The sequence below is a fragment of the Peromyscus maniculatus genome, chromosome 15 (genome assembly GCF_049852395.1).
Source record: "Peromyscus maniculatus bairdii isolate BWxNUB_F1_BW_parent chromosome 15, HU_Pman_BW_mat_3.1, whole genome shotgun sequence".
Taxonomy (NCBI): Eukaryota; Metazoa; Chordata; class Mammalia; order Rodentia; family Cricetidae; genus Peromyscus; species Peromyscus maniculatus.
Genome location: NC_134866.1, coordinates 35552180 through 35576140, shown reverse-complemented (window position 1 = coordinate 35576140; position 23961 = coordinate 35552180). Strand labels below are relative to the sequence as shown.

Genomic DNA, 23961 nt, shown 5'->3' with positions numbered 1-23961 from the left:
ACCTGAACACATGGAGACCTGAACTGGATCCCAAGAACCTGTGAAGACGCTGGGTGAGAAGGAAAGCACATGGAATCCCAGTGCGGGGGGGGGGGGGGGGGGGGGGGGTAGAGACAGGAACATCCTGTCAGCCAGCTAGTCTAGCCAAACAGGCAAGCGTCAAGGTTCCGTGAGAGACCCCAGCTTAAAAATTAAGAGGTGGTAAACAACTGAAGAAGACACCTGACGTCAACGTCTGCCCTTTACATCACACACATATATAATACACCTGTGTACAAACGTGCACAGATGTAAACATTTACATACATGTGCACACACAGTGACAGGCGTGACCGGGCAGGCACAGGTGCTGGGGTTAGCAAACTAGATGTGGGTGTTTGAGACTTTCCCACCGTAGGGTGGTACTGGCAGCCGTGGGCAATGAGAACACGGGCTTGGGGGAAGGCACGGCCTGGAAGGAAGGAATGAAAAGCCCCGAAGACACATTTACATTTCTATCTTAACAGCTGCTTCTCAGGCTCGTTATTTGGGACCAGGGATTTCTGTAGAATCAGGGGCTGCTGAGACAGCTGCTCATCAGCTGTTTGAACACACTTGGGATTGAAGCAGCAAGAGACTCCAGAATCGGAGACGGTAAACGGTTGCTCAGATTCTGACTGGGATTCTTAAAAGCTGCATGTCCTTAGATGACAAGGAGAGTCTCCTATGATCGGGAAATTAGGTGGAGAAAGGCGAAGGAAGGATGAAGCGTCTTTGTGCATGCACACGCATTGTCTTTGGTGCAACAGCAAAAGATCAGGGGTAGGTGACGCACTGAGTGGTGGCATTTTTGTTTAATCTTGACATTCAAACTAAGGGTGAATTAAAGATTTTTTACCAAAATTGCCCAGGAAATTGGGTATCCATATAATATCAGAGAAGATATCAAGTGTATTATTAATATTATGTAACCAATGGTGTCCATTTGAAAAAGTGAGTCTCAGGATGGCGCAAAGATTCAGGGCAGCCAGTGGTCAGCGGGTCTGCGTTTATTGTAAGGGGCCACCTAGCTCTGCTGTGCCTCACAGTTTCTGGACTTTGGCAGTGTTGGGAGCCTTGTTCCGGGGAGCGGATTTTTAAAACCCTGGTTAGGTTTTCCAAATCCATTTGCTCCTCAGGACCCAGCACGTACAAGAATTAATCTGGATGTGAAGCGTGATGGACCAGGAATAGCTAGTTCAAAACACAACTCCCAATCTCACCCCCTTCCCCTTCTCTCTTTTGTTTTTTGAGACTGGTTCTCTGTGTAGTCACAGTTGTCCCAGAACTTGCTTTGTAGACCAGGCTGGCCTTGAACTCAGAGACATGCCTGCCTCTGCCTCTTGAGTGCTGTGGCTAAAGGCGTGAGCCATCACACCTGGCTAACGTGTCTCTCTTAAACTAGTAAATCTAAAGCCAAATAACCTCATGACATAGGAACTCACCTCTCTTCCCTGTGTTCTACATACAACGTAAGACAATCTAAGAAAGCTACTTTATTCTTAGCTCTCAAAGTAAAGTTCTTTAGGTTTGCCCCAGACTACCTTGTAACACGAATAAGGACCATAGGAGATTTCATTAAATATAAAAACAGAGAGTGAAAGCAGCATTTTCTCTCTAAAGGTTTGGATTGGAGTAAAAATAAACAGCGGAAAAGTCATAAAAATAAAACCAGATTCTGGGCCCACAAACTTTAAATAATTCCAACTAAGGGATGCCAACTGTTGACCACCACAGCCAGCTCCTTCTCCCATGAGCCACTGGATCATCTGGAGTCCTTGAACCCGCAGGACATACCTCCCACCTCTCTCTGGCATAAACTTTGGGGAGGGACAAATCCAGCCAACCCCCTCAAAGGAGCCAGATTAGTCGTCACCTTACACCCCCGTGAACTGGGTCTCAAATCCTTTAGGAGGAAGTGTGATGATACAAAAAAAATTTTTTGAATTAAAACAAATGGTAAAAAGATGAAAACAACGAGGTTGATATTGACCAGCTCCAACGGGCTCCCACGAAGTCTTCATCAAGCTCTGCCACACTCGACAGTGCCGATTTCTGCCATGCCTCTGATGTGCATTCAAGCTGAGTCCCCTTCAAGTGCAGAGGCTAGATTTGGCAGTCTCTCCATCACAGGGCGTCAGGGACTGCTCTGAATCAGCGGCTTTCATAAGCCGGGACCATCTCCTCTGCCAGCTTACCTGGCTAGGATCGGGTCCAAGCAGAACACACGAGTGCCTGAGCCCTTCTATCTTGTTGACAGCCCAACATGCTTAGACTCTTGTATGCTTTGGATTCCGAGAACAGCCCAGTGAACCGAAGGCTGGTCATGGTCACACACCACCACATTCCCTGTTTTTCTATTTTTTCCCCCTGCTCCACAGACTACAGTGATGGATTAAAGCACGCTGCAGTGTTGTGTGTCAGGGGTGAGAGGCATGATTCTATAGTTTTCAGGAGCTGCCTAGGAAGGAATACTCAGAAACAATCATGAGAGTTGGAAGCACCCCTGTGCCGTTGTCTCTGGATAAGTGGGTGCCGAGAGTCCATGGGTCAGGGCAACCTCATTCTGATCTCCTAACCCTCAATTGTATCCTTCTCAGATAAACAGGGCTGAGAGCTTATGTGGTTTGGCTAGGATATTCAAAGTATTTATGTTTTTGTAGAGAAAACACAAAATCCTGATTTGTGGAGTTTGGCTTGGCACTTGGTCATGAGTTTGTATTCATGGTACTTAGGGAGGTGTGTATACTTTTCCCTGGGAGTCTAGGTTCCACTGGGGCTAAAACAAGGACATTCTCTTGAATATGTCTGAGAGTTTCCCTTCCCCTAGTCACACTTGTAGCAAAATACTTGTTAGTTCCCAGGCTGAATACAGAATGGGATGCTGGGAGAATGGGATGTGTGGAGGAGGCCTGCAGACAGAGTTACTGTGACTGGTGGAAAAAAGCTAGAAACAAGTGTGTTTGGGAGGGCTTTGTATCTCTGGGTTTATCTTTTGGCTCACAATTAAGGTAGGTGACTACTAGGACGGTGGGAAAATCATTGTCCAGGAGTGGAACTAGTTCAAGACGTTCTCCCCTCGGTTCTTGGATCAGTTTGGTCAATGGTGACTGTATGAAAGCTTCTCCTTTGTTTTGATGGCTCTAGCTGTCTGAGCTGCTGGAGCAAGGTGCAAAAATGGCATCTTGTGAGTTTCTCTCCATTTTCATTTTAGAAATAACAGAATCAATTTATACATATTGAAAAGTGTTCCCAAACACCTTAGCTTCATGTCTGGGAGAGCATCTATCTGTCTGTCTGCCTGCCTTTACTTCATTTATTGGCCCATACTTGTCTACAGTATCAATCTCAAGGTAAATAAGTAGTGTATTTGTTGCTAAAATACCCCATCTCTGTGTGCTTTTGGGGGTAGGGTATTCTGTGATGCTGCTCATAACTAGAGGGTGGATAGGGCCAGTCTTGGTTATTCACTTACACTTTTTGTTATCTGTAAATCGAACACTCAGGTGTCTACCAATAATCACAAGCAGTAAGGAATCAAAAGCCACTTCTATAGCTCAGGAATCTGGACTCTACATCATTATTATTTTAAATTATTATTATATACTAATACTAAGAAAACACTTCTTATTTATTTATTATGTACTTATTATGTAAAGTGTACTGTGCCATGCATTTTTCTAGCTAAGAAAAATCCTCATAGACAGTTATGAGCTAAGTCTATTATTGCCCTCCTAGAAGTGAGGCAGCAGAGCTGTGCCCAGCTCAACTAATTTACTATTACTTGGTGAACAAGGGCAGAAGCCAGGAGGGATCATGGGATACTGACTCTGACTAACTCCCCTACGTCTTCCTTCCCTTTCCTGTCATCTCTGGGGTAGAAAGTGTCATTCTCCGATCTGTGGATGAGAATCTAAGACAAAGTACCATCACTATCCCTGCAGCTGGTCTTAAGACTCTCTTGGGGTTTGTGTAGAGAAGAAGAGACAAGGAAGTGTTTAACTGCATCATTTCAAAAGGTGAAAGGTGCAGTTTCATTCTGTAGCACAGTAGGGTAATTAATTATAATTGTCAGTGATTAATTATGTATTTCAAGGTATCTAGTAGAGAGGATTTTAGATGGTACCAACACAAAGAAATGATAAATTCCCAAAGTGATAGATACCTCAATTGTCTTGGTTTGATAATTACACATCATGGAGATGTATTAAAATGTCACAGTGCATCCCATCATTTATACTTTTATTGTGTGTATTAAAAGTGGTAAAAGAGAAAAGGAAGAAATTGCAGTGGAATGAAACTCAACTACTGGGCAATGACCAAATTTCTAGATGCTTGTTTTCCTTGTCTGGTGTCATTCTAGAGGACTGTGGATTAAAAATGAAAGAGCAAGTCCCCTCACTTAGTAAAATTAATTTAAGACAATGGCCTGTTCTATAGAAAACCAATGGAGGCTTTTAAAGCATAATTTTTCAAAAAACACAAAGTAAGATTCAGTTTTCTTCCCTGGCTTACATGCATTGGCACAGTCCCCGAGTATCTGATCCCTTCCCAAGTTTTTGGTCTCATGCCATCTGTACAGGCTCTTCTGAGTCTCAAACATGCCACCAAGGCCTCAGGGCATCACACTTGCAATTTTCCTTGCCTCCACAGCCTTTCCCTCACACACATACACAGTATCTCTCACTTCGTTTCTTTCCCCGATTTAACACACTGCACTAGAGAGGTCCCTGAGACCTCCTCAGCTCCAGTATCCTTCAAGCCTCTGCACTTAACCACGCATGCTCACAGGCATGCCCACATGTTCTCACTCATAATGTGAATTGCCCATATCCCTGCTCCCCACACGAGCCACACTGACAAATGGAGAAAAGTCAGAAGGGCATGAAGCCTTCACCTTCTAGCATAGAATAGCTGTATAGATCCTGGGATCTTTAAGTCATGATGGTCTCCTTCCGTCCAGTAGCATGAAAAGGTCTCCAGTTCAGGCGAACGGCATGAGGTGAATCGAGGCTTCCCAGAAGAATCTGCAGAAGAAGAAGAAGAAAAGGCAAGCATGAAATCAGGAGGGTCATGTGATGTTCCCGCGAAACACACTTATGAAGTGTGTAAAGAAGGAACCACTTGGGTAAAGCCAGCCTATCCCCTATCCTATCTAGGAGGTGATGCTAACAATTGGAAAAGCTGTTTTCCTGGCTCATCATCTCAGCATCTATCACCAGTTTCAAACTCAAACAGTTGTGCCTTCATTTCCAGCATTATTCCTTAGGGCCTGTTTAAGATCCAGCCCAGGAGAAAGGGATTGGGGGACTGGTAGTGCATTTGGAAAGCATGCTCAGGACTAAAAGCGAGACAATGGGCAGAGAGGGGAAAGGCCCCAAGGAACAATGCTTATGCCTAAAGGTGGTATTATAGCATCCCTGAAAAGAGTGTTGCAATTGATAAGAGTTCAACTGTTGTCCCCAGATTAATTCTCACATGTACAAATGAAAATGCCCCACATTCTGAAGAAACTTTAGCATTAACACCGCTTGTACTCAAAGATCTTGAAATAGCATACCTATACCTATTTCTTCTTTGGAGGCTTTGTGTGTGTGTGTGTATGCATATGTGTATACACGTGCATGCAAGTGTGTTCAGTAGCATGCACCTCAGGCATACACCTGTGTGTGAATGCATGTGTGCGTGCATAGTTTGTGTGTGTGTGTGTGTGTGTGTGTGTGTGTGTGTGTGTGTGTGTAGGCCAGAGGTTCACATCTGATTTTCTCTTTGGCTCTTATCTCATGTTTCAGACAGGGGATCTCACTGAATTTGGAGCTTGCCATTTAGGCAGGCTGACTGGCCAACAAGGAATCCATTTGTCTGCCTCCCCAGAAGCCTAGTGTTAGAAATATGTACCACATGCCTGACTTTTATGTGGGTGCTGGGGATCCAAACTCAGGTCCTCATACCTCACACTTTAACCACTTGGCAATCTTCTCAGACCCCAAAATACTCATTTTAAAAATGAGGATTCCAAGATATGAACTTGGGGGAGAGATGGATAATAAGTTGAAGCAGGGCCAGAAGGAGCTGGTGGCAGGGAGGGATTGGGGATGGATACCCCTAAGACACATTGTATATGTGCATGGAATTTAAAAAAAAGAGTAAAAACACAAACAAAAGATGAGGATTCCCATTTAGACTACATCTTTATTTTAGTTATTTTTACTAGTTACTATTACATTAGCACTTTACATACACATTTCATTTAGTAGTGACTACGGATTACCTTTTGCTATCTGAAAAAATTCCAAGGGAGGGGGAGAATGACAAGTTTAGACATCCTCTTAATTCAGCTCTGAGAAATCAGTAACCTGGAAACCTCCAATCTTCCACAATGGAACCAAATGAGATGTTTTAAAAATATCTCTCTGCTTACTTCTAGATATTTGAATTTCTTTGGGGGTACAGACAGTCAGAGAGTGTGATTGTTAAAAGTTCCTTACGTACTTGCAATGTATATTCCAGTTTGAGAACCACAGCTGCAGATAAACACATATGTGAGACCCCAAAATGCAGCTTTTGCATAGTAACATTCACTGGACTGTTCCAGCAAAGATATGTATCAGCACCTGGTGTCCACACTGAGTAGCCTTGTTCATGATGGCATTTTCATCTCAGAAATGCTTCTTAGAATAATGCGTCATGAAAAGTGGGAGTAGGAAAGGTATTTAAAATCTTTATGCAGAATTGTATATCTAAATGATACACTTGTCTTTACATACCCAGACAGAGTATACACTAACAGTAAAAATCAAGAAGTTATAGTGCTATTTCTATTAAATTTATTTAAGAACTTCAAGGAGAGTTATACCAAAGTTTTTAAAAGTTGATGAAGTTTGATATTGTAAAAAAAATGCTTACAATGTTGGAGAAACAATGCCTCTTATAATGTGTTACATCAACAATACCATGATGGATTTGCAGGTCAGATGGGCTACACAGCTTAAGTGAGCTTCCTCCACAACTGCCTGCTGGCTCTCCCTTTGGAGGAAGATGATCTCCCAGACAGTCCACAGAGGGGGAATAGCATGCAGCTGTTACATTGAAGGATTAATTTCCAGAGATGCTTTTCTATACTTGCCTCACAATGCAGCAGAAACAAATTCCAAATGAAATAGCACATACTTTCCCAAAGTCTGCTTGGAATCTGAGGCTTAGGGAGAAGGAAAAAGAAGATCTCAAGGAAGAAAGGAAGGCAGGGGGAAAAAGTCTTTGATGAGGAAGGGTGGTTTTCCTCTGAGGAAGACTCTCCACCAAACCATGTCTTGAAAACTGTCCATCTGCTTCCAACTGTCTACCACTTATCACCTCTTAACACACGGTAGAAGATTGAGCTATCTTTCATGGGGCTGGCCACTTGAAGGGAAAATCTTTCTCCTTGATTACAGTGATTTCAACCAGTCGACAACTTCCTCTTGATTTAGGGTGACAGTGGACAAACCATAAGGCAAGCAAGAAACAAAACAAGACAAAAGTAACCCGGCCATGGTTGCTCGCCACCAACTGATTGTCGGGCCCCATTGTTGAAGACAACACATACACATCTCATGGAACAGGGAGACACCAAGCTGGTGCCTAACTCCAGCCTTCATCCTACTGACCAGTGTTTATGGTACTTGAAGGTACTCTGCACTCTACCAGAAGAGAAAAGCAAACACCAATCCAGCTACAAATGCTTCAGTATACAATGGTGACTTGGCTGTGTGATATCTACATGATTTATACCATAACCATGGTACAAATATTGTGGAATTAGCCAACCTCTCTGTGCTTAGAGCCAAGGCCCACTCCCTAAGATGGAACTCATGTTTTATACTATATGGGCAGCATGGGTGGCTAAGAACCTGAGACTAGATAGGCTGTGGACCTAGGAGAAAATTAAATACTATTTTTCTGCTAAAGGAACACAGCTATGAAATGACTCCTAATGACATTCTGTTAAACCCATAGATCAGTATCTCATTCAGCCATCATCAGAGAGCCTTACACCCTGCAGTAGAGAGGAATTAATACAGAGACCCACAACTGGAAAATATGCAGAGAGTAAGAGACTTTGAAATATTCAGTTCTAAATGGGATGCCTTCATCAAATCCTTTCCCTCAGGGCTCCAAGAGCTGTGTAGAAAGGGAGGCAGAAAGACTGTAGGAGCCAGTGGGGATGGATGACACCAGGCAAACAGTGTCTTCTAGACATAATAGTACTGATGCACACATGAACTCACAGAGACTATGGCAGCATCCACAAGGCCTGCACAGCTCTAAGCCAGATGTGGTCCCATTGATGAGAGGGGAAAGTGGACATAAGCTCCCACTCCTAATCAAGAAACGTTCTCTAATTTATAACTGCTTGCAAAGGAAAAATCTCTTCTTTTCAGTGGAGTCTCACCAAACATACAAACCATACTTAAAAGAAGGCCCCATGTCTAACAGTGGATGCCCAACCCCAAATTAACTCAATGGCTTTTTGGAGATTTTTTTCCATCTCATATTTCTTTGTTTGGGCATTTTCCCCCTTGCCAGTCTTTTGCCTGTATATTATGTTGTGGGTTTTTTTTTGGGCGGGGGGAGTAGTGTTGCATGTATGTGCATGCATGTGTTTCTCCTGTTTTATTTTTTAAAATTCTGTTATTGTGATTTCTTTTTGTTTTTTCTTGTTTGTTTTCTAAAGAGAGACAGAAAGCAGGCATGGGTTGGATGGTGGGGAGGATCTGGGAAGAGACAAGGGAGGGGAAATTGTGATCAGAATATACTGTTTGAAAAATTTTTATTTCAATAAAAAGATATCATTCCTTAACATGATCAAGAAAAAAACTAACAAATTAAACTTGTACCAAGATATACTGGAAAAAATGGTTTTAGGGCTGGTGCTCAGTGGTAGAGCCTTTCTTAACATGTGTGAGTCCTGAAACAGATTCTCAGCACCACTAAAAGAAAATATAGATAAATGATCTTCAAATACGGCTTGCATCTTAAATGCTGAAAGAAATTATAAGATCAAATCAATGTGTGTGATAATAAAGCATGAAAAATGAGGAGGGAACTATTAACAACCATAAGAACACACCAGACAAAATGGCTCTGGGCTCATTACGGTAGACTTGGGTTCTGACAAGGATCCTGTGTGTAGCCGGTCAATCTCCCTGCTCTTCAGAAGGAATGAATGATTACTGCTGAATGTAAGCCAGAGTGAGGAAACACTGTCAGCTGAAACGGTTTCATATGCTGTGAGGATTGCATAAGCACACAGGTTGAGGCCAAGTGTGGTGAAATTGTGATGTTCTTTCCACAATGTAATAAACAAGAGATGGCAGCTCCAGCTGAGAGACCGTCCACTTCCTTGTCTGTGCTTCACAGGGTCTGGATGAGGTTTAGTGGAACTGAAGGGGGAGGTGACCGTACACTAGTCATGAAGTGGTCTCGAAGGTCATGTGACAGCTACTGCCCCACACAAGAAACAGGTGTTACAATCTTCACCATTTGTAGGTAAGGAAACCGAGGGGCAGTGAAGTAAAATAACAGGACAGAGGTCACTTTGCTAAGTGTCACAGCCCTGATTGCCACCAAGCAGTAGTCTCAAAGTCTTTATTATCAACCATTACACCCATGGCTTTCAAAGTTTTAAAAAGTGACCCCTGGGAAGAAGATTTTTTTTTTATATAATTTCCCTATATGTATGCATTTATGTATGTTTTCTATATGTACATGTATATAAAATGAAAATGTCTCACAACTATGATTCTCACTGTATTTAATAAATTTTGACTGTATATTGTTATATAGCATACATATTTATTTATAATGTATTTATACACACACTATATACATATGTACAATGTTGCTTGCAACCTTGTAAACTGATTTACTAATGGCTCACCACTTCCACTTTAAGAAATAATACTTATGAAGCTAATCTTCCTTCTATGAAAGTTGAAAATTAATTTTGGCTTGTGATTCTTTCAAAACAAGGCAAGAATGTTTCCTCTGCTGGCATGTGCCTTAAGAACTATTCTTGAAATTATTTTTTTCTAAATTGTATTAAAAATCTGCATTATCTTTAATAAAACCTACCTGACGTCAAGGGACCTTTTGGATGACTTTGCATGGGGATCAGAAGTTACCATGGTGACTTATGCTATGACTGTAAGGACTCCTGGGGAGGCCAGCCTACACTAAGTAGCTTCAGTTTAGCTGGTGATATCCATGCTTTCACAGAGGCTCTGTACAGGTCCCATACAGTTATTTCACTAGAATGGCATTATTTATTAAAAATACTAATAATTCTTTGTCTCGAGGGTCATCTTGACAATCGATGGAAACTACCAGGAAGTAATTCGCTGATGCTAGGTAGAGGCTGACAGCATCAGTTTGGGTTCCAGACACCCAGGTTCCATACCCACTTTTACAATCTTTGAAACCTTAGATTACTTAGCCCCTGTTCACTAGTTAAATGAGGCTAAAGCAGTGTATCACAGGGTCATTGAAAAGATGAATGAGCTGACACATGCCAAGCTCTTGGGATAGTGATTCATACAGAATAAGCATTCCATAAATGTTCACTGTGACTACAACTTTGAGGTCAATTGTGATGATCACCTTATGAATCATTGACCGTTGGTGTAGCAAATCATGACCATTGTTAAGCCCGAAATTCATCCCATTATCAAGTCATTTTGTACTGTGAAACCATGGAATTAAGGTCCACTGACACTAGATGCAACATGTGAAGAGTATATGGTATACGAAGTGTATATGGTATGGTGTCAGCTTTGCTCTCGCTGTTTGGAGAGCCCCCGGACTATGCTACTCATGGGAGTCACTCAATTTTTCATAACTTGATTTTTGGTTTTACAGAATTCTCCCATTGTTTAGTTCTTTTAGTAATTGTGGTCAAACTCAATTTACTCTAATTTCCAATGCTTGGGCAGAGTCACTTGTTTTCTTCTCTTCTCTTTTTTCTCCACAGCATTTGTCTGGCGCATTTATTTACTCATGGCTCTCACATTATTACAGTTAATCATCTTGGACACAGTGCCATATACTTCGGTTTAAAGTTTTTATTTTGTTCTAGATTTCAGGTTTTTAGCCTATCATTTCTCTGAAAAGGATAGTGACTGTGTGTTATTCATCTTTCTTTCTCTGCAATAAAATACTCCAAGTTAAAAATTGTAAAGAGGAAAAAATATTTTGGCTTAAATTTTTGGAAGGCTCAATCCCTGACTCATTGGGCTCACTCTCTTGTGCCTGTGGAGAGGTGGTATATTGGGGGCTGAAGGGCATATATGGTAAGGCACATCTGCTCACCTCATTGCTAAGAAGTGAAGAAAAAAAGAGATAATGAACCAAATTCTCTCTCTTCTTTAATGACAAGCTCCCAATAACCCAAAGACCTCCCACTCTGTCCCACTTCTTTTTTAAAAACCTTTTATTGATTCTTTGTGGATTTCATTTCATGCACCCCAATCCCACTCATCTTCCCATCTTTTTGTATCCACCCTCTGCCCTTGCAATCTCCACCTCAAAAGAAAAGAAAATAAATATATAAAAAGTCTCATTGTGAATGCTGTAGTATGTCACAGTGAGTCACACAGTCTACCCTCTAATCCATACATCTTTACATGCAAATGTTCATTGCAATGAGTCACTGGTCTGGTTTGAGTCCTCCAGCTTCTGCCAAATTATCAATATTGGATCGCCACTGGGTAGGTCCCACTTCTTAAAGGTCCTATGACCTTCCTTGAGCACCATGATGTGAATCAAGCCTGTAACACATGATATTTTGAGGGATATTCAAGATTCCCTACTAGCATACTTCTTGGTTGAAACACTAAAGACATTATTTCCTTAGTATTCTTTTTTTTTTTCCTGTCTAGAGAGGGGATCTATCAAGGTATACACAACAGCCCCAATACTAATTATTTGGAAGATGAAAATAAGAACATACTTTAAATATACATAACTTACTGCATTAAATGCACATAACTTACTGCAGAAGAACAGACTGAGAAAAAGCCAGTAGAATTACTATACTTTTATTATTTTTTTTAAAAAAGTGTATTTTGAGATAAAATCAGCCTATATGCCCATTAACTGATGAATGGATAAGGATAATGGGGTGCATATACACCATGGAAACTTATTCAGCTGTAAAGAAAAATTAAATCATGACATTTCCAGGTAAGTTCATGGAACTGGAAAAAGTTCTGCTGAGTGAGGCAATCTAGACACAGAAAGACAAACACTGCATGTTCTCTCTCATATACGGCTGTTGGCTTTGATATTTAGACTTATGTGTTTAATTTGGAGTACCCGTAGAAACCAAGAAACCAGCAAGGAACCATTGGGGTGGGGGATGCTTAAGGGAAGGTGAATAGTAGAACATAAGTTATTTGAAAGAAGAGAGGGTGCTACTGGGGGTGGAAAGGTGTAAGCAAGGATGGGAACAGTAGGATGGGAGAAAGGATAGAACAAGGTTAATCAAAACAAATATTGTATAAAAAAGCCATATGGTAAGCTAATACAAAATGTAAGTTAAAAATTAGAAGAGAGACATATACCAGAATTCAAGAGCCAGAAGACAGTGAGAAGGGTTGGGAAATACTATCTACTGGTCATGGTATAGCTATTGCCATTATAATTTCCTAGCAGATAATTTTCCTCCACTGAGCATGCACAAAACTGGGCCTGTTATTGGTCATCATGGATTAGGGAGGGATTTATGGGATCCTACCCCTTTCCCATGGACCTATCAACTACTGGTAGATTCTGAGGACAGGGCAGTCATTGTCTTCAGTTGTATATCCATGAGTGAGCCCACTAGGCTCCAAGAGATAGTTCCAAACCCATGGTCACACAGGCAGCCTTGGTAAAACTCAGCAGATCACAAAACAAAACAAAAAGATATAAATGTGAGGAAGGCACTTGTAAGGAAGGTTAGTGTTGATAGGGGATGAAGGATAGGAGAGAATAAACATGGGGATAGATTGACTAAAATGCATTATATGTATGCATACTGACTAGTTTTATGTCAATTTGACACAAGTTAGAGTTATCTGAAAAGGGAGCTTTAGTTAAGAAAATGTCTCCATAAGACCAGGCTGTAAGGCATTTTCTTAATTAGTGATTGATTGGGGAGGGCCCAGATCATTGTGGGTGGGGCCATGCCTGGGATGGTGGTCCGGAGTTCTATATGAGAACAAGTTGAGCAAGCGAGTAAGCAGCACCCCTCCATGGTCTCTGCATCAGCTCCTGCCTCCGGGTTTCTGCCTTATTTGAGTTCCTGTCCTGACTTGCTTTGATGTTGAACAGTCATATGGAAGTATACCCCAACTGAACCCTTTCCTCCCAAGTTCCTTTGATCATGGTATTTCATTATAGCAACAGTAACACTAGCTAACACAACATTTATGAAATTGTCAAAGAACATATATAATAAAAATAATTTTAAAAAGCCTAGCATGCTTTTTAAGAAAGACAATTAGAAAAGAATTAGCACTGGCTTCTGCTAAATTTACTTTCTGGTTGATTAGGCTAAAGCTTACACTAGCTAATATAATTAAATAATTAATATCTAAAGTAAGAGGTTATAGGAAAATTGGAGACTTCTGGCAGAGATGTGAAGTAGTATAGCCACTGTGGAAAACCAGATGGATAGTTTTTCAAAAAACTAAATACAAGGTTAGACATAGTGGTACATACTTGTAATCCCAACACTTGGGAGACTGAGGTAGGATTGTGAGTTTGAGGCCAGCCATCACTACACCATGAGACACTGTCTTAAAGCTGCACACTCACTCACTGTATGACCCAGCAACACTGCTCCTAGGGATATTATGGCCAAAAGAATGAAAAAATAATAATAATACAAAAACATGTATAAGTATGCCCATGGGAGAATGTCATATAATAGCCTCAAGACTAGGAACAATTCAAATGTTTATCACCTGATGAATTAAAAAAGAATACATGGTATGGTCACATATATTATTTAGTAATATAAAAGAATAAAGTAGTGATAAATGCTACAAACTAGTTGAAACCTGAAAACTGAAAACATTTTGCTTTGTGAAAGTAGCCTGGCACAAAAGGTTACCTACTATAGTGTTCATGGAAAGTGTTAAGAGTAGTCAGACTCACAGACAAAAAATATTAATGGTTATCAGAGAGTGAGGCAAATGGGGAATTGGGATTGACTACTAATAGGGTACAGGATTCTTTAGTGAAGTACTGGAAGTCTTCTGGAATTAGAGAGTCATGATGGTTATATAAGGTTCAGAATGAATTAAAATCTATTCCTCTTAGCTAAGTACCTCTTTAAAATATAAAGGGCAAGAAGTTATAACAAAGTTTATTAACTATAAGGGAACTCCAATTTTCTTCTTATCTTTTAATGTTATTAATACTGGTCTCTCCCATCCGGGGGGACAGAATTTTGTAATTCATTGTACAAAAAGCACTGCTCGATCCTTGGCCATGTGGAAAGCTCCTCAGTGAGACTTAGCAGAAGAAATTCTAAGCGGGGTTGTCTGGTCCTTTTAAATTCAAATTCCAGGTAAAGACTCCACAGACAGAAATAATACATGTTTGAATTTATTGAAGAATTAAGCAAATATTGATGTTTATGTTATATCCTTTAAAATTCTATTTCAATTGGTAATTTATGGGTCAACAATTTAATTGTCTGGGTATTGGAGTTTTAAATGTATCCCAGTAGCTTTCATAGGTAGCATTTGATGGTTAATTTAGGAACCACTAGGTCATATCACCCTTTCCTTTCTGGGAGTTAGAAGGCATTCTGTTTGCTAACACTGGAATCTCATGTCTGGATTTCACACGTCAAGTTCTTAGCCAGGAATGGTAGGAGAAAGAAGTGTGGGGATATCACAGTGCAAGGCAGAAAGTACGACAATGCCTTTGCCAACATTAAGTTGGTGTCACTGAAAACTTGGAATCTGAAGTCCGAGGTAGCCTTATTGCCAGAGGAAAACAGTGGGCAAATGAGTCACCACCACTCCTTGCCATTTTGTTGAGGACATTAATTCGGAATGACAATGATACACCCTGGTATGCTACCCCATTTCTAAGGCTTAAAGTTCCAAATGCAAAGAGCACACGTTTGTAATGAGCACACGTGATGGTTAGTTTTGATGGTCAGCATCATCTAGTTTCACTTGGAAAGGGTGTCATTAGAGATTGTCTAGATTAGTTTGGTCTGCGGGGGATTAGCTTGATGTTGTTTGTTGAAGTAGGAAGACCTGCCCACTGTGGGTGGCGCCATCTCCTGGTCGGTCAGGGGATCCTGCACATGTGAGAGTGAAGAAAGCAAGAGGAAAACATATGTATATACTGACTCTCTGTGCTTGACTATGTATTGGTATGACTGGCTGCTTCAAGTTCTCGTTGGCTTGGCTTCCCTGTAATGATGGACTGCAACCAAGAATAATGAGTTAAAATGAACCCTTTCTTTCCTAAGGTGCTATTGTTAGGTGTTTTATCACAGCATAAGGTGTTTTATCACAGCAACAAAAACTAAGACAGTACACTACAAGTTCTTTGGTTTTAGGGTTGAGCTACATGCATTCATTTGTGCATCATTCAACAATCAGTGAGCAATTATTTATGAGTAGGCATTAGATTAATAGCCATAACTCCCTGAAGTAGTATATTTAGTTAAAGGATTATGGCAAACCAGACAAAATATTTTCCATAAAGAGGGTGGGTGAAATTCCTGAGGGGGAAGAACCATGAGTCACTATTTCATAGTAATTTCTGCCCTCCATAAATTCTCTTACTCTGTGGAATTACTATCATTTGAGTTACTATGTATATATACATATTTGAAAACTGGTTTATGTGTTTAGCACATTTCTATTATATAAAAAGAATGACCAATCTGGCAAATACAAAGATATTTATCATATACTTAGACATGACCTCCAAATCACAAAAAGAAAAGATTTTTCTTTAGCTTCATTGTTCTCAGCCAAGAGTTCTCAAAAAGGTTCTGCTTCCTTCCAGCAGACATTTGGCAATGACTGGAGACACTGTGATGCTGACAACTCTTAGAGATGTCGACAATGCACAGGACAGTGAGCATGGCAAACAACAGTCTGGACCAGTGTCAGTCCTGCCTTGTTCCAAACAAGCTACAGCATGAGTACAGAAAACTGTTGTTGTTTGTTTTAGCTCTTTGGGGGGGCCCTGCTACCCAGCTCCCAAATAAATCACACATAGAGGCTTATTCTTAATTATAAATGCCTGACCTTAGCTTGGCTTGTTTCTTGCCAGTCTTACTTATATTATCCCCATCTACCTTTTGCCTCTAGGCCTTTTCCTTTTCTTTTATAAATCTTACTCTTACTCTGTGGCTTGCTGTGTACCTGGGTGGTTGGCCCTTGGAGTCCTCCTCCTTCTCTGGCTACTTCTTTTTTCCTCTTAGATTTCTCCTTCTATATATTCTCTCTGCCTGACAGCCCTGCCTATCCTTTCTCTTGCCTTGCTATTGGCAGCTTAGTTCTTTATTAGACCACCAGGTGTTCTACACAAGAACAGTAACACAGCTTCACAGAGTTAAACAAATGCAACATCAACAAAAGTAACACACCTAAAAATAATATTTCCCAACAGACTACTTTCCTAAAATTTAAATATGCACACATGATGGAATAAACACCTACTTATCTAATGTTTCAATCTCTTTTACTCCCTCCCTTATCTAAATTTTGGTTTTTGTTCAACAAAGAAAAAATGTTTTGTATTTTCAAGTCCATTGAATATTTTGGGGCAATTCATGTCAGACATTCAATGTTTCAGTTAATTCAGAAGCATGTATGCAACCTGGTTGTGTGTAAGGCACTCTTAAGTTGTAATAAGAATCACAAAAATAACATTGTATTGAAACTCTGCTTTTGATGAGCCATAAGCATGTAGATAAAATGATGTATGTATGTGTGCAGAAGTAGCTAAGAATAAAGGTAGTTAAAGGCAATGATAACTTTAGAAAATCAGAGGAAGAAATGGTTACTAAGAACTGAAGGTTGATGTACTGGAGAATAGAGGGAGGTTTCAAAGAAGAGGAAGGGTGGAGTGAATGGCTTTATCTAGTTCCTAAGATGAAGAACAAGCAGATGACCTTTACTAACCAAATATCACTAGTAAGTGGCCTGCTAGTTAATTTTGTTCACTTCTGCACCTACTAGATTAGGACGAGCATTCTAGCATGCTCTTTGACTATCTGTCTGTGCACATTAAGATTGAAATCCATGGGACTAGCTTTCAGAGTAGCAAAGGGTACCATGCAAACCCCGAGAGGATGGAGGCAACCAACAGTCCTACCCAGCTGTGACACTCATGAACCACATCAACGACCAGCATGGAAGATTACCCCTAAAGGTGCAGTAGCGGCACATTTAACCAAGAGCTCTCTATTGGCTTAAAACCCACTCAACAAGAGGGAAACCATGCCTGATACTGGAATGCTTAGTGCTAGTGAAGTCATTGTTACTAAAAAACTACAACCACTTCCTTACTCAACCAGAATTATCCCTAGCAACAATCTATAAGCATTTGTCCTTATATCCACAGACAAGTATAGTCTTTATTCCTCATCAAGGAAGCTACTAGTTGCAACAGATCAAGACCACTTTAGAAATCCACAACCAATCAAAATGCAGTTGTGGATCCCAGTCCCAATAAACACATCTACAAAACACCTCCAAACCCAAGGCTCAGTGAATGTTGTAGAGAGGGAACAGAAAGATGGTAAGAGCCAGAGGATGGGGTGTTTGCTGTGAGAGTGTGTCTCCTAGTAATTTCAGAAGATACACTCGTTAAGTCTTACTATTATGACTGACTGCTGAAACATGAGTTAAACAATGGACATGTCAAGGTGGGTGGGGAAAAACCCGTGAGGCCTCAACACTACACAGAGAACGGCAGGCAACGGAGGAAAGCTGAGAGCAGGAGAGTGGTCTTCCTCAGGTAAGAGCACACCAACTAATTATCTAGTGACAAATGGTCAGCCCTAAAAACACACATACAACTGACATTATCCAGTATATATATATATATACATCCTTAATATATATATTAATTAGTATCTGGCATACTAATTCATATAACCAGATAAGCATATTAATTATGCAATAAATATTAATTAATATAGTAATATAAAGATATAGCCCTAAATATAATATATAATATACTATATATTGAGTACACGTATACATGCATTCAATAAGAATGAATGAAAAAAGAGGCCATGACTTTGGAGGACAGTGGGGAGGGGTACATAAGAGGGTTTTGAAGGAGGAACGGGAAGGGAGAAATGTAGATATAATCACTAATCACACACACACACACACACACACACAAAACAAAGTAAAAAGAAAAAAAAGACTGAGACTCATGGATTGGACACCTGCCTGCCAGCTCTTTCCAATTGGACTAGTGGGTCTCAATTCTGGCAGCATATTATAATCATTTGGAAATAATTTAATTAGATTGGAGTGATGTCTGAGCATTGGTATTGTTGAAGTGCCCCAGGTGATTGTGATGAGTTGCGGATCACCGAATAGAACAATGAACTTCTATATTACACTGGTACAACAATGAATTTCTCAAGTGTTTATACTGAAAACTCTCTCAAACACTGAGTTTTGGCAAAAACAAGCCATATATGGTTGGATTAGCAAGGTGAAGCAGCATACACTGAAATCCTGGGGAAGCAGGGGAGGCAAACTCCATGTAACCATGTAACGAGGATGCAAAACTGGCTGTGTGGCCTTCAGAGGGTGACAGCATGCATGACAGCATGCCTCTCTGCTGGCCATGACTGGTCTGGTGACTATCAAGAAGATCAATCAGGTCTTAACTTCCATTTATGTGGAGCAGAAATGCAAGCTCACAGCTGTCTTCCGGGGGTTCTCACATTGTAGTTTCTATTCCATGTGGTGCTGGGAGTTCAGCTGCCTAAGCTGTGGTAGTCATGGAACTCAGTGTTAGATTCTTGGATGCAGATCCTGGGAGAAAGGGCAATCCCCAGGCTCCAGCTCTGTGTCAGTCCAAAGGGAAGAGCCATGGTGGCTTTGCCGGAAAGTTACAACTGCCCATAGAGCACATCACTGATACAACCCTGGAAAGACCACAAGCCTGCAAGCCAGTGGGGTTTGAACTTGAGTCCCAACTGTACGACTTGCTAGCAGAATTATACCCATTATTTATAGTCACTGAGAAGTGTGTTAATTTACACTGAGTACTTGACATGTGGCTAGTCTTCAACAAACAACTACTGCTGGTACCAAGGAGAGCAAACACACCATTTCTAGTGCATTAGTAGATCCTGATGCCTCTGGGAATTGACCTTCAAAGAAAAATTTGAAACACCTTAGCCAAAAAATGCCTCATAATTAGAATCTGAGTCCTAGACAAGGCAGAGCTCTTCACAGCTAACCACAATGGAAGCTCATTTTCTATTCATGTGTCTAGTCAGGATGCTAAACAAATTTGGGTCAAATTGCCTAGGATCTAACAGAATTTTTACACCTCTGCACGTCTGGCATTTTAGACTAAGCAATCTTTGTTCTCAGTGCCTTCCTGTGCATTTGGAATATTTAACATAATTTCTACTCTCTGCCTATTAGATGCTAGGAGCACTCCTTTCTCTCTCTGCATGACTACCAAATGTCTCCACATGCCCAGAATTTCTGTCTTGGGCAAAAAAAAAAAAAAAAAAAAAAATCACATCTCATGAGAATAGCTTCTGAATGGAAATGTGTCATATAATTACAATAGTGCTATGTTTAACTTGAGTAATTGAAAAATGTTCTCTATGTGTATGGTGTGTGTGTGTGTGTGTGTGTGTGTGTGTAGGTGTGTCTGTGTGTGTGTGTGTGTGTGTGTATGTGTGCATGTTTATGTGTGAGTGTAGGTGCATACATTCTATGGCATGTGTGTGGAAATCAGAGGACAAGCTTGGGTGTTGCTTCTCACCTTTTGCCTTATTTGAGACAATTTTCTTTGTTGTTGCTCCTCACTGCCTACGTCAGGAGAGATGACCCATGAGCTTCTGGAGTATAACAGATGCATGCTGCTGCACCACGGGTCCTGGGAATCTGAAGTTGGGTTCTCAGGCTTACATGACAAGAGCTTTACCAGCCGAGCCATCTCCTCAGCCCATTTTTTTTATATAAGCAAAAACATTTACTGAAGCGATGCATAAAAGTCTTTTAAAAGGTATTAAGTTCCTCCTATGTGTCACATTCCTAGCATGTGCCTTGCCATTTCATCTGCATGCTTCTTGTGTGTGTGGAATGCTGTGTGTTAGTGTTATGATCCCCATTTATAACTAAGAAGTTGCTTCTGAGGGACCAGATAATTTCTAGGCAAAACACAGATGTAGTAAATAGTAAAGCTAGGATGCGAAACCACAATTTTCTCACTTCAAAGCTCTTCTCCCCATATGGTAGGCTGTGCTGTAGGGTTTTATTTTTTTTGGCATTAAGTTCAAAGACTTATCAGCATCCATGAGTGGCTAGATAGCTGTAGAGAACAGAGCCTAGAAATTGTGTCCTGCTCTTGATCTAAAAAGGCCTTACATTTAACTCTTCTCTATGTGAAACAATGGGAAAAACAACTTCATTATGAGAAACATATGTATTGCCTTCAAGGATGTGCCAGATTTCCTCACAGAAATGAGAGACTGAAAATGGTCCCAGCCATAAGAAACCTTCTGACTGACTAGGAAAATAATGCTCAAAAAAGTAACCCCAAAATGAAACATTTTAACATATACTGAAAATACATTAAAATATTTAAATAAAGAGAAGCATCATTCTAAACTATAGTATCCTTAGACAACATCATGGAAAGGTTCTGATGAGAAAACAGGGAGACAAAAAATAAGAGCAAAGCTTATACATTGGTTTTTTACTATGGTCTACTTCTATATTTCCATTATAAGAGACTGGATTCATATTTATGAGTGTTTTATATGTTTGTGGACAACTGTCCACTGACAATACTCAAGAACAGGTGGAAGAAAACTATGCCTGTATTTGGTTCTTCCTTTTCCAAGTCATTGTGTGTGATCTTTGCTCACTTCTAACTATAACCAAAGGTCATGAAGTGAAAATTATGGTTTCTGGTTTGAGATGACATCTTGAATGTTGCTCCTCTATACTTACTATGTATCAAAGAGTTGCAAAGCCTAGTGTCCAAGGTTCCCACTTATAGATAGGACTTGGCTTGTTTCTGAGCCCTAATCTGTATGACAGAAAGTTATGATGATGTTTAGGATCACAGTAATAAATTGAAAACTTATGAGAAACCCAAACAACCATTCTGAGCAGTAATAGTCCAGTATCCAATGAGTTCAAATCCCACATGTAACCAACATATTTCAATACACTATGTTGTTGTAGAATATTATTTTAAGATGTGCTACATTTGTTTTTGCTGTGGAATATTTGTTTAATGATGCAAAGATGTGTTGCACTCTTTTATGTTGCATTTGTTTAACTCTGTGAAGCTGTGTTACTGTGCCTGTCTAAAACACCTGATGGTCTAATAAAGAGCTGAACAGCCAATAGCAAGGCAGAAGAAAGGACAGGCGGGATTGGCAGGCAGAGAGAATAAGTGTAAGAGGAGAAATCTGAGAGAAGAGGAAGAAAGAACAAGAGAACAAGGAGAGGAGGATGCTAGGGGCCAGTCACCCAGCCACGGAGTAAGAGTGAAAGTAAGATATACAGAAGTTAGATCCCAGAGGCAAAAGGTAGATGGGATAATTTAAAGTTAAGAAAAGCTAGCTAGTAACAACCCAGGCTAAGGCCGGGCATTTATAATTAAGAATAAGCCTCTGTGTGTGACTTACTTGGGAGCTGGGTGGCGGGTCTCCAAACGAGCAAAAACAACCAATAACACTAGGTGGCAGCAAATAGGTATTTAGGTATGTAGTCAGCAGATGGGCAGATTGGAAACAAAATGAAACTGACAGTTTGGGTCTAACGCTGCCTGAATAAAGTTTCCTAGGGGATTAATCCCTTGATGTTCTAACACACACATGGCAAGACCACAGCTCTTAACCATGAGCTTTCTTTATCAAAGTTGCCGCTTAGAAACTGTTAGTGGCAGACAGCTATAGTTTAGAGCTGGGCAGCTGCTGATTCCTGGGAAGGCATGGCAATGGGCTATGCATTTCAAGAATGTTTTCCCTGGCTATAGGAGGGAGAGTAGCAATTGGGGACAGGGAATGGACAGACATGAAAAGACAGATTTAAGGAAGCATGTTGTAGGATGTGCCCCAGAATCACAGGACAGAAAAAAAAAAATGTCAGCAAAGACTGGCTGTGAATCCTGGCAACAGAGATAGTTGAAATTAAGTAAAATTAGAGTCTACACATTCATCCACAGGGCCCCAAAAGATCATCTAGTGTCTCAAGGTGGTTATTTCGAGTGATTCATTATGGAAGAGAGAGAACATATTAAATTATATTTTATGTGCTATTTATTTCATATAGAAAAGTAAAAACAAAAGATTTCTAATGTTGAGGATCAGACTCACACAGAGCCTTCACTCGGCCTGTGTGTGTGAGTGTGTGTTTGTGTGTGTGTGTGTGTGTGTGTGTGTGTGTGTGTGTATGTGTGTGTGTGTGTGTGTGAGTCACATGTCACTTTTGCTATGAGAGGAATTTCACAGGAAAAGTGGGAGGATCATGATTCAGAGTTGTTCATAGAATCAATGCTTATCTCTTCACATAACAGAAGTTTTTCAGGCTCTTCTTGGCTGATTTAAAGGATCCATGGATTTAAGGGATATAATGTTGCTCCACTTTAATCGTTTTATCACATATAAGTGGCCTAAAAAGATTCATGGGAAGAATGTAAAGGTGAACTGACCATGCAAGTCCATTAACAACGAGAAAGCAGCTGATGGGGGCTTTTGTAGAACAAGCTCTCGGGAGCTCCAGGCATATCTGATGAGAAGTTAACCTCCAAGTCAGAAATGACTCAGAGGACTATTTGAAATAAAGATGGACTCCTGTTCTTACTGTGGATGGACCTCTGACTTGATGTGTATTGGAATGCCTTTAAAATAATGCACTGATAAGTGACATACTGACTCAGGCTTCAAGTTGCTGTTTTGTAGCTGGAGTTTTCCTGTGTCCACCCAGCTCCTGCAGCTGCTCAGACCCAAGTAAACACACAGAGACTTATATTACTTATAAAGTGTATGGCCGTGGCAGGCTTCCTTGCTATCTAGTTCTTATATCTTAAATTAACCCATTTCTATTAATCTATAAGTTGCCACGTGGCTTGTGGCTTACTGGTACTTTTACATCTTGCTCCCTCTGTGTCTGGCTGGTGACTCCTGACTCAGCCTTTCTGTTCCTAGAATTCTCTTTGTCCTGCCTATACTTCCTGCCTAGCTACTGGCCAATCAGCACTTTATTTATTAACCAATCAGAGCAGCACATTCACAGCATATAGAAAGGCATCCCCAGCTCTGTTTTATAACCAGTAAATGAGAACTCTCCCTTCCTAAACAACTAAACTTGTTAACATGAATTGCAAGAAGCACTCTAATCTAATAAATACTAAACACACTTTAAAATATTATTTTGTTCAACTATATACAAATTATATATACCTATGCATATAAATTGTAGTGATATTGATTGAATTTAGGGCCTTGCACATGCTAGGAAAGCTCTCTATCACTAAGATATATCCTTAACCTATGAAATTTATTTTTATATTTGTCTTATGATAAACACATGCATACTATGTGTATGCAATTTCTAAGCATATAAACATGTAAACTGTGACTAAATGTTAAAGAATTTTTACTAATGGGATATGGAATCCAAATTTTTGTGACTTATGATAGCTTGATATATTTATAGA

General features: G+C 40.3%; 1 protein-coding gene across 5 annotated transcripts in view; it reads right to left on the bottom strand.

Moving 5' to 3' along the window:
* The window catches only part of Ghr (growth hormone receptor), a 249801-nt gene that overhangs the window by 22451 nt on the left and 203389 nt on the right, over nt 1-23961 (bottom strand). For all 5 annotated transcript variants that reach the window (XM_042261499.2, XM_042261502.2, XM_076551847.1 and 2 more), the window contains exon 4: nt 4916-5045. In XM_042261499.2, the coding sequence (XP_042117433.2) occupies nt 4916-5045 (130 nt within the window). The remainder of the gene's footprint in view (nt 1-4915; nt 5046-23961) is intronic.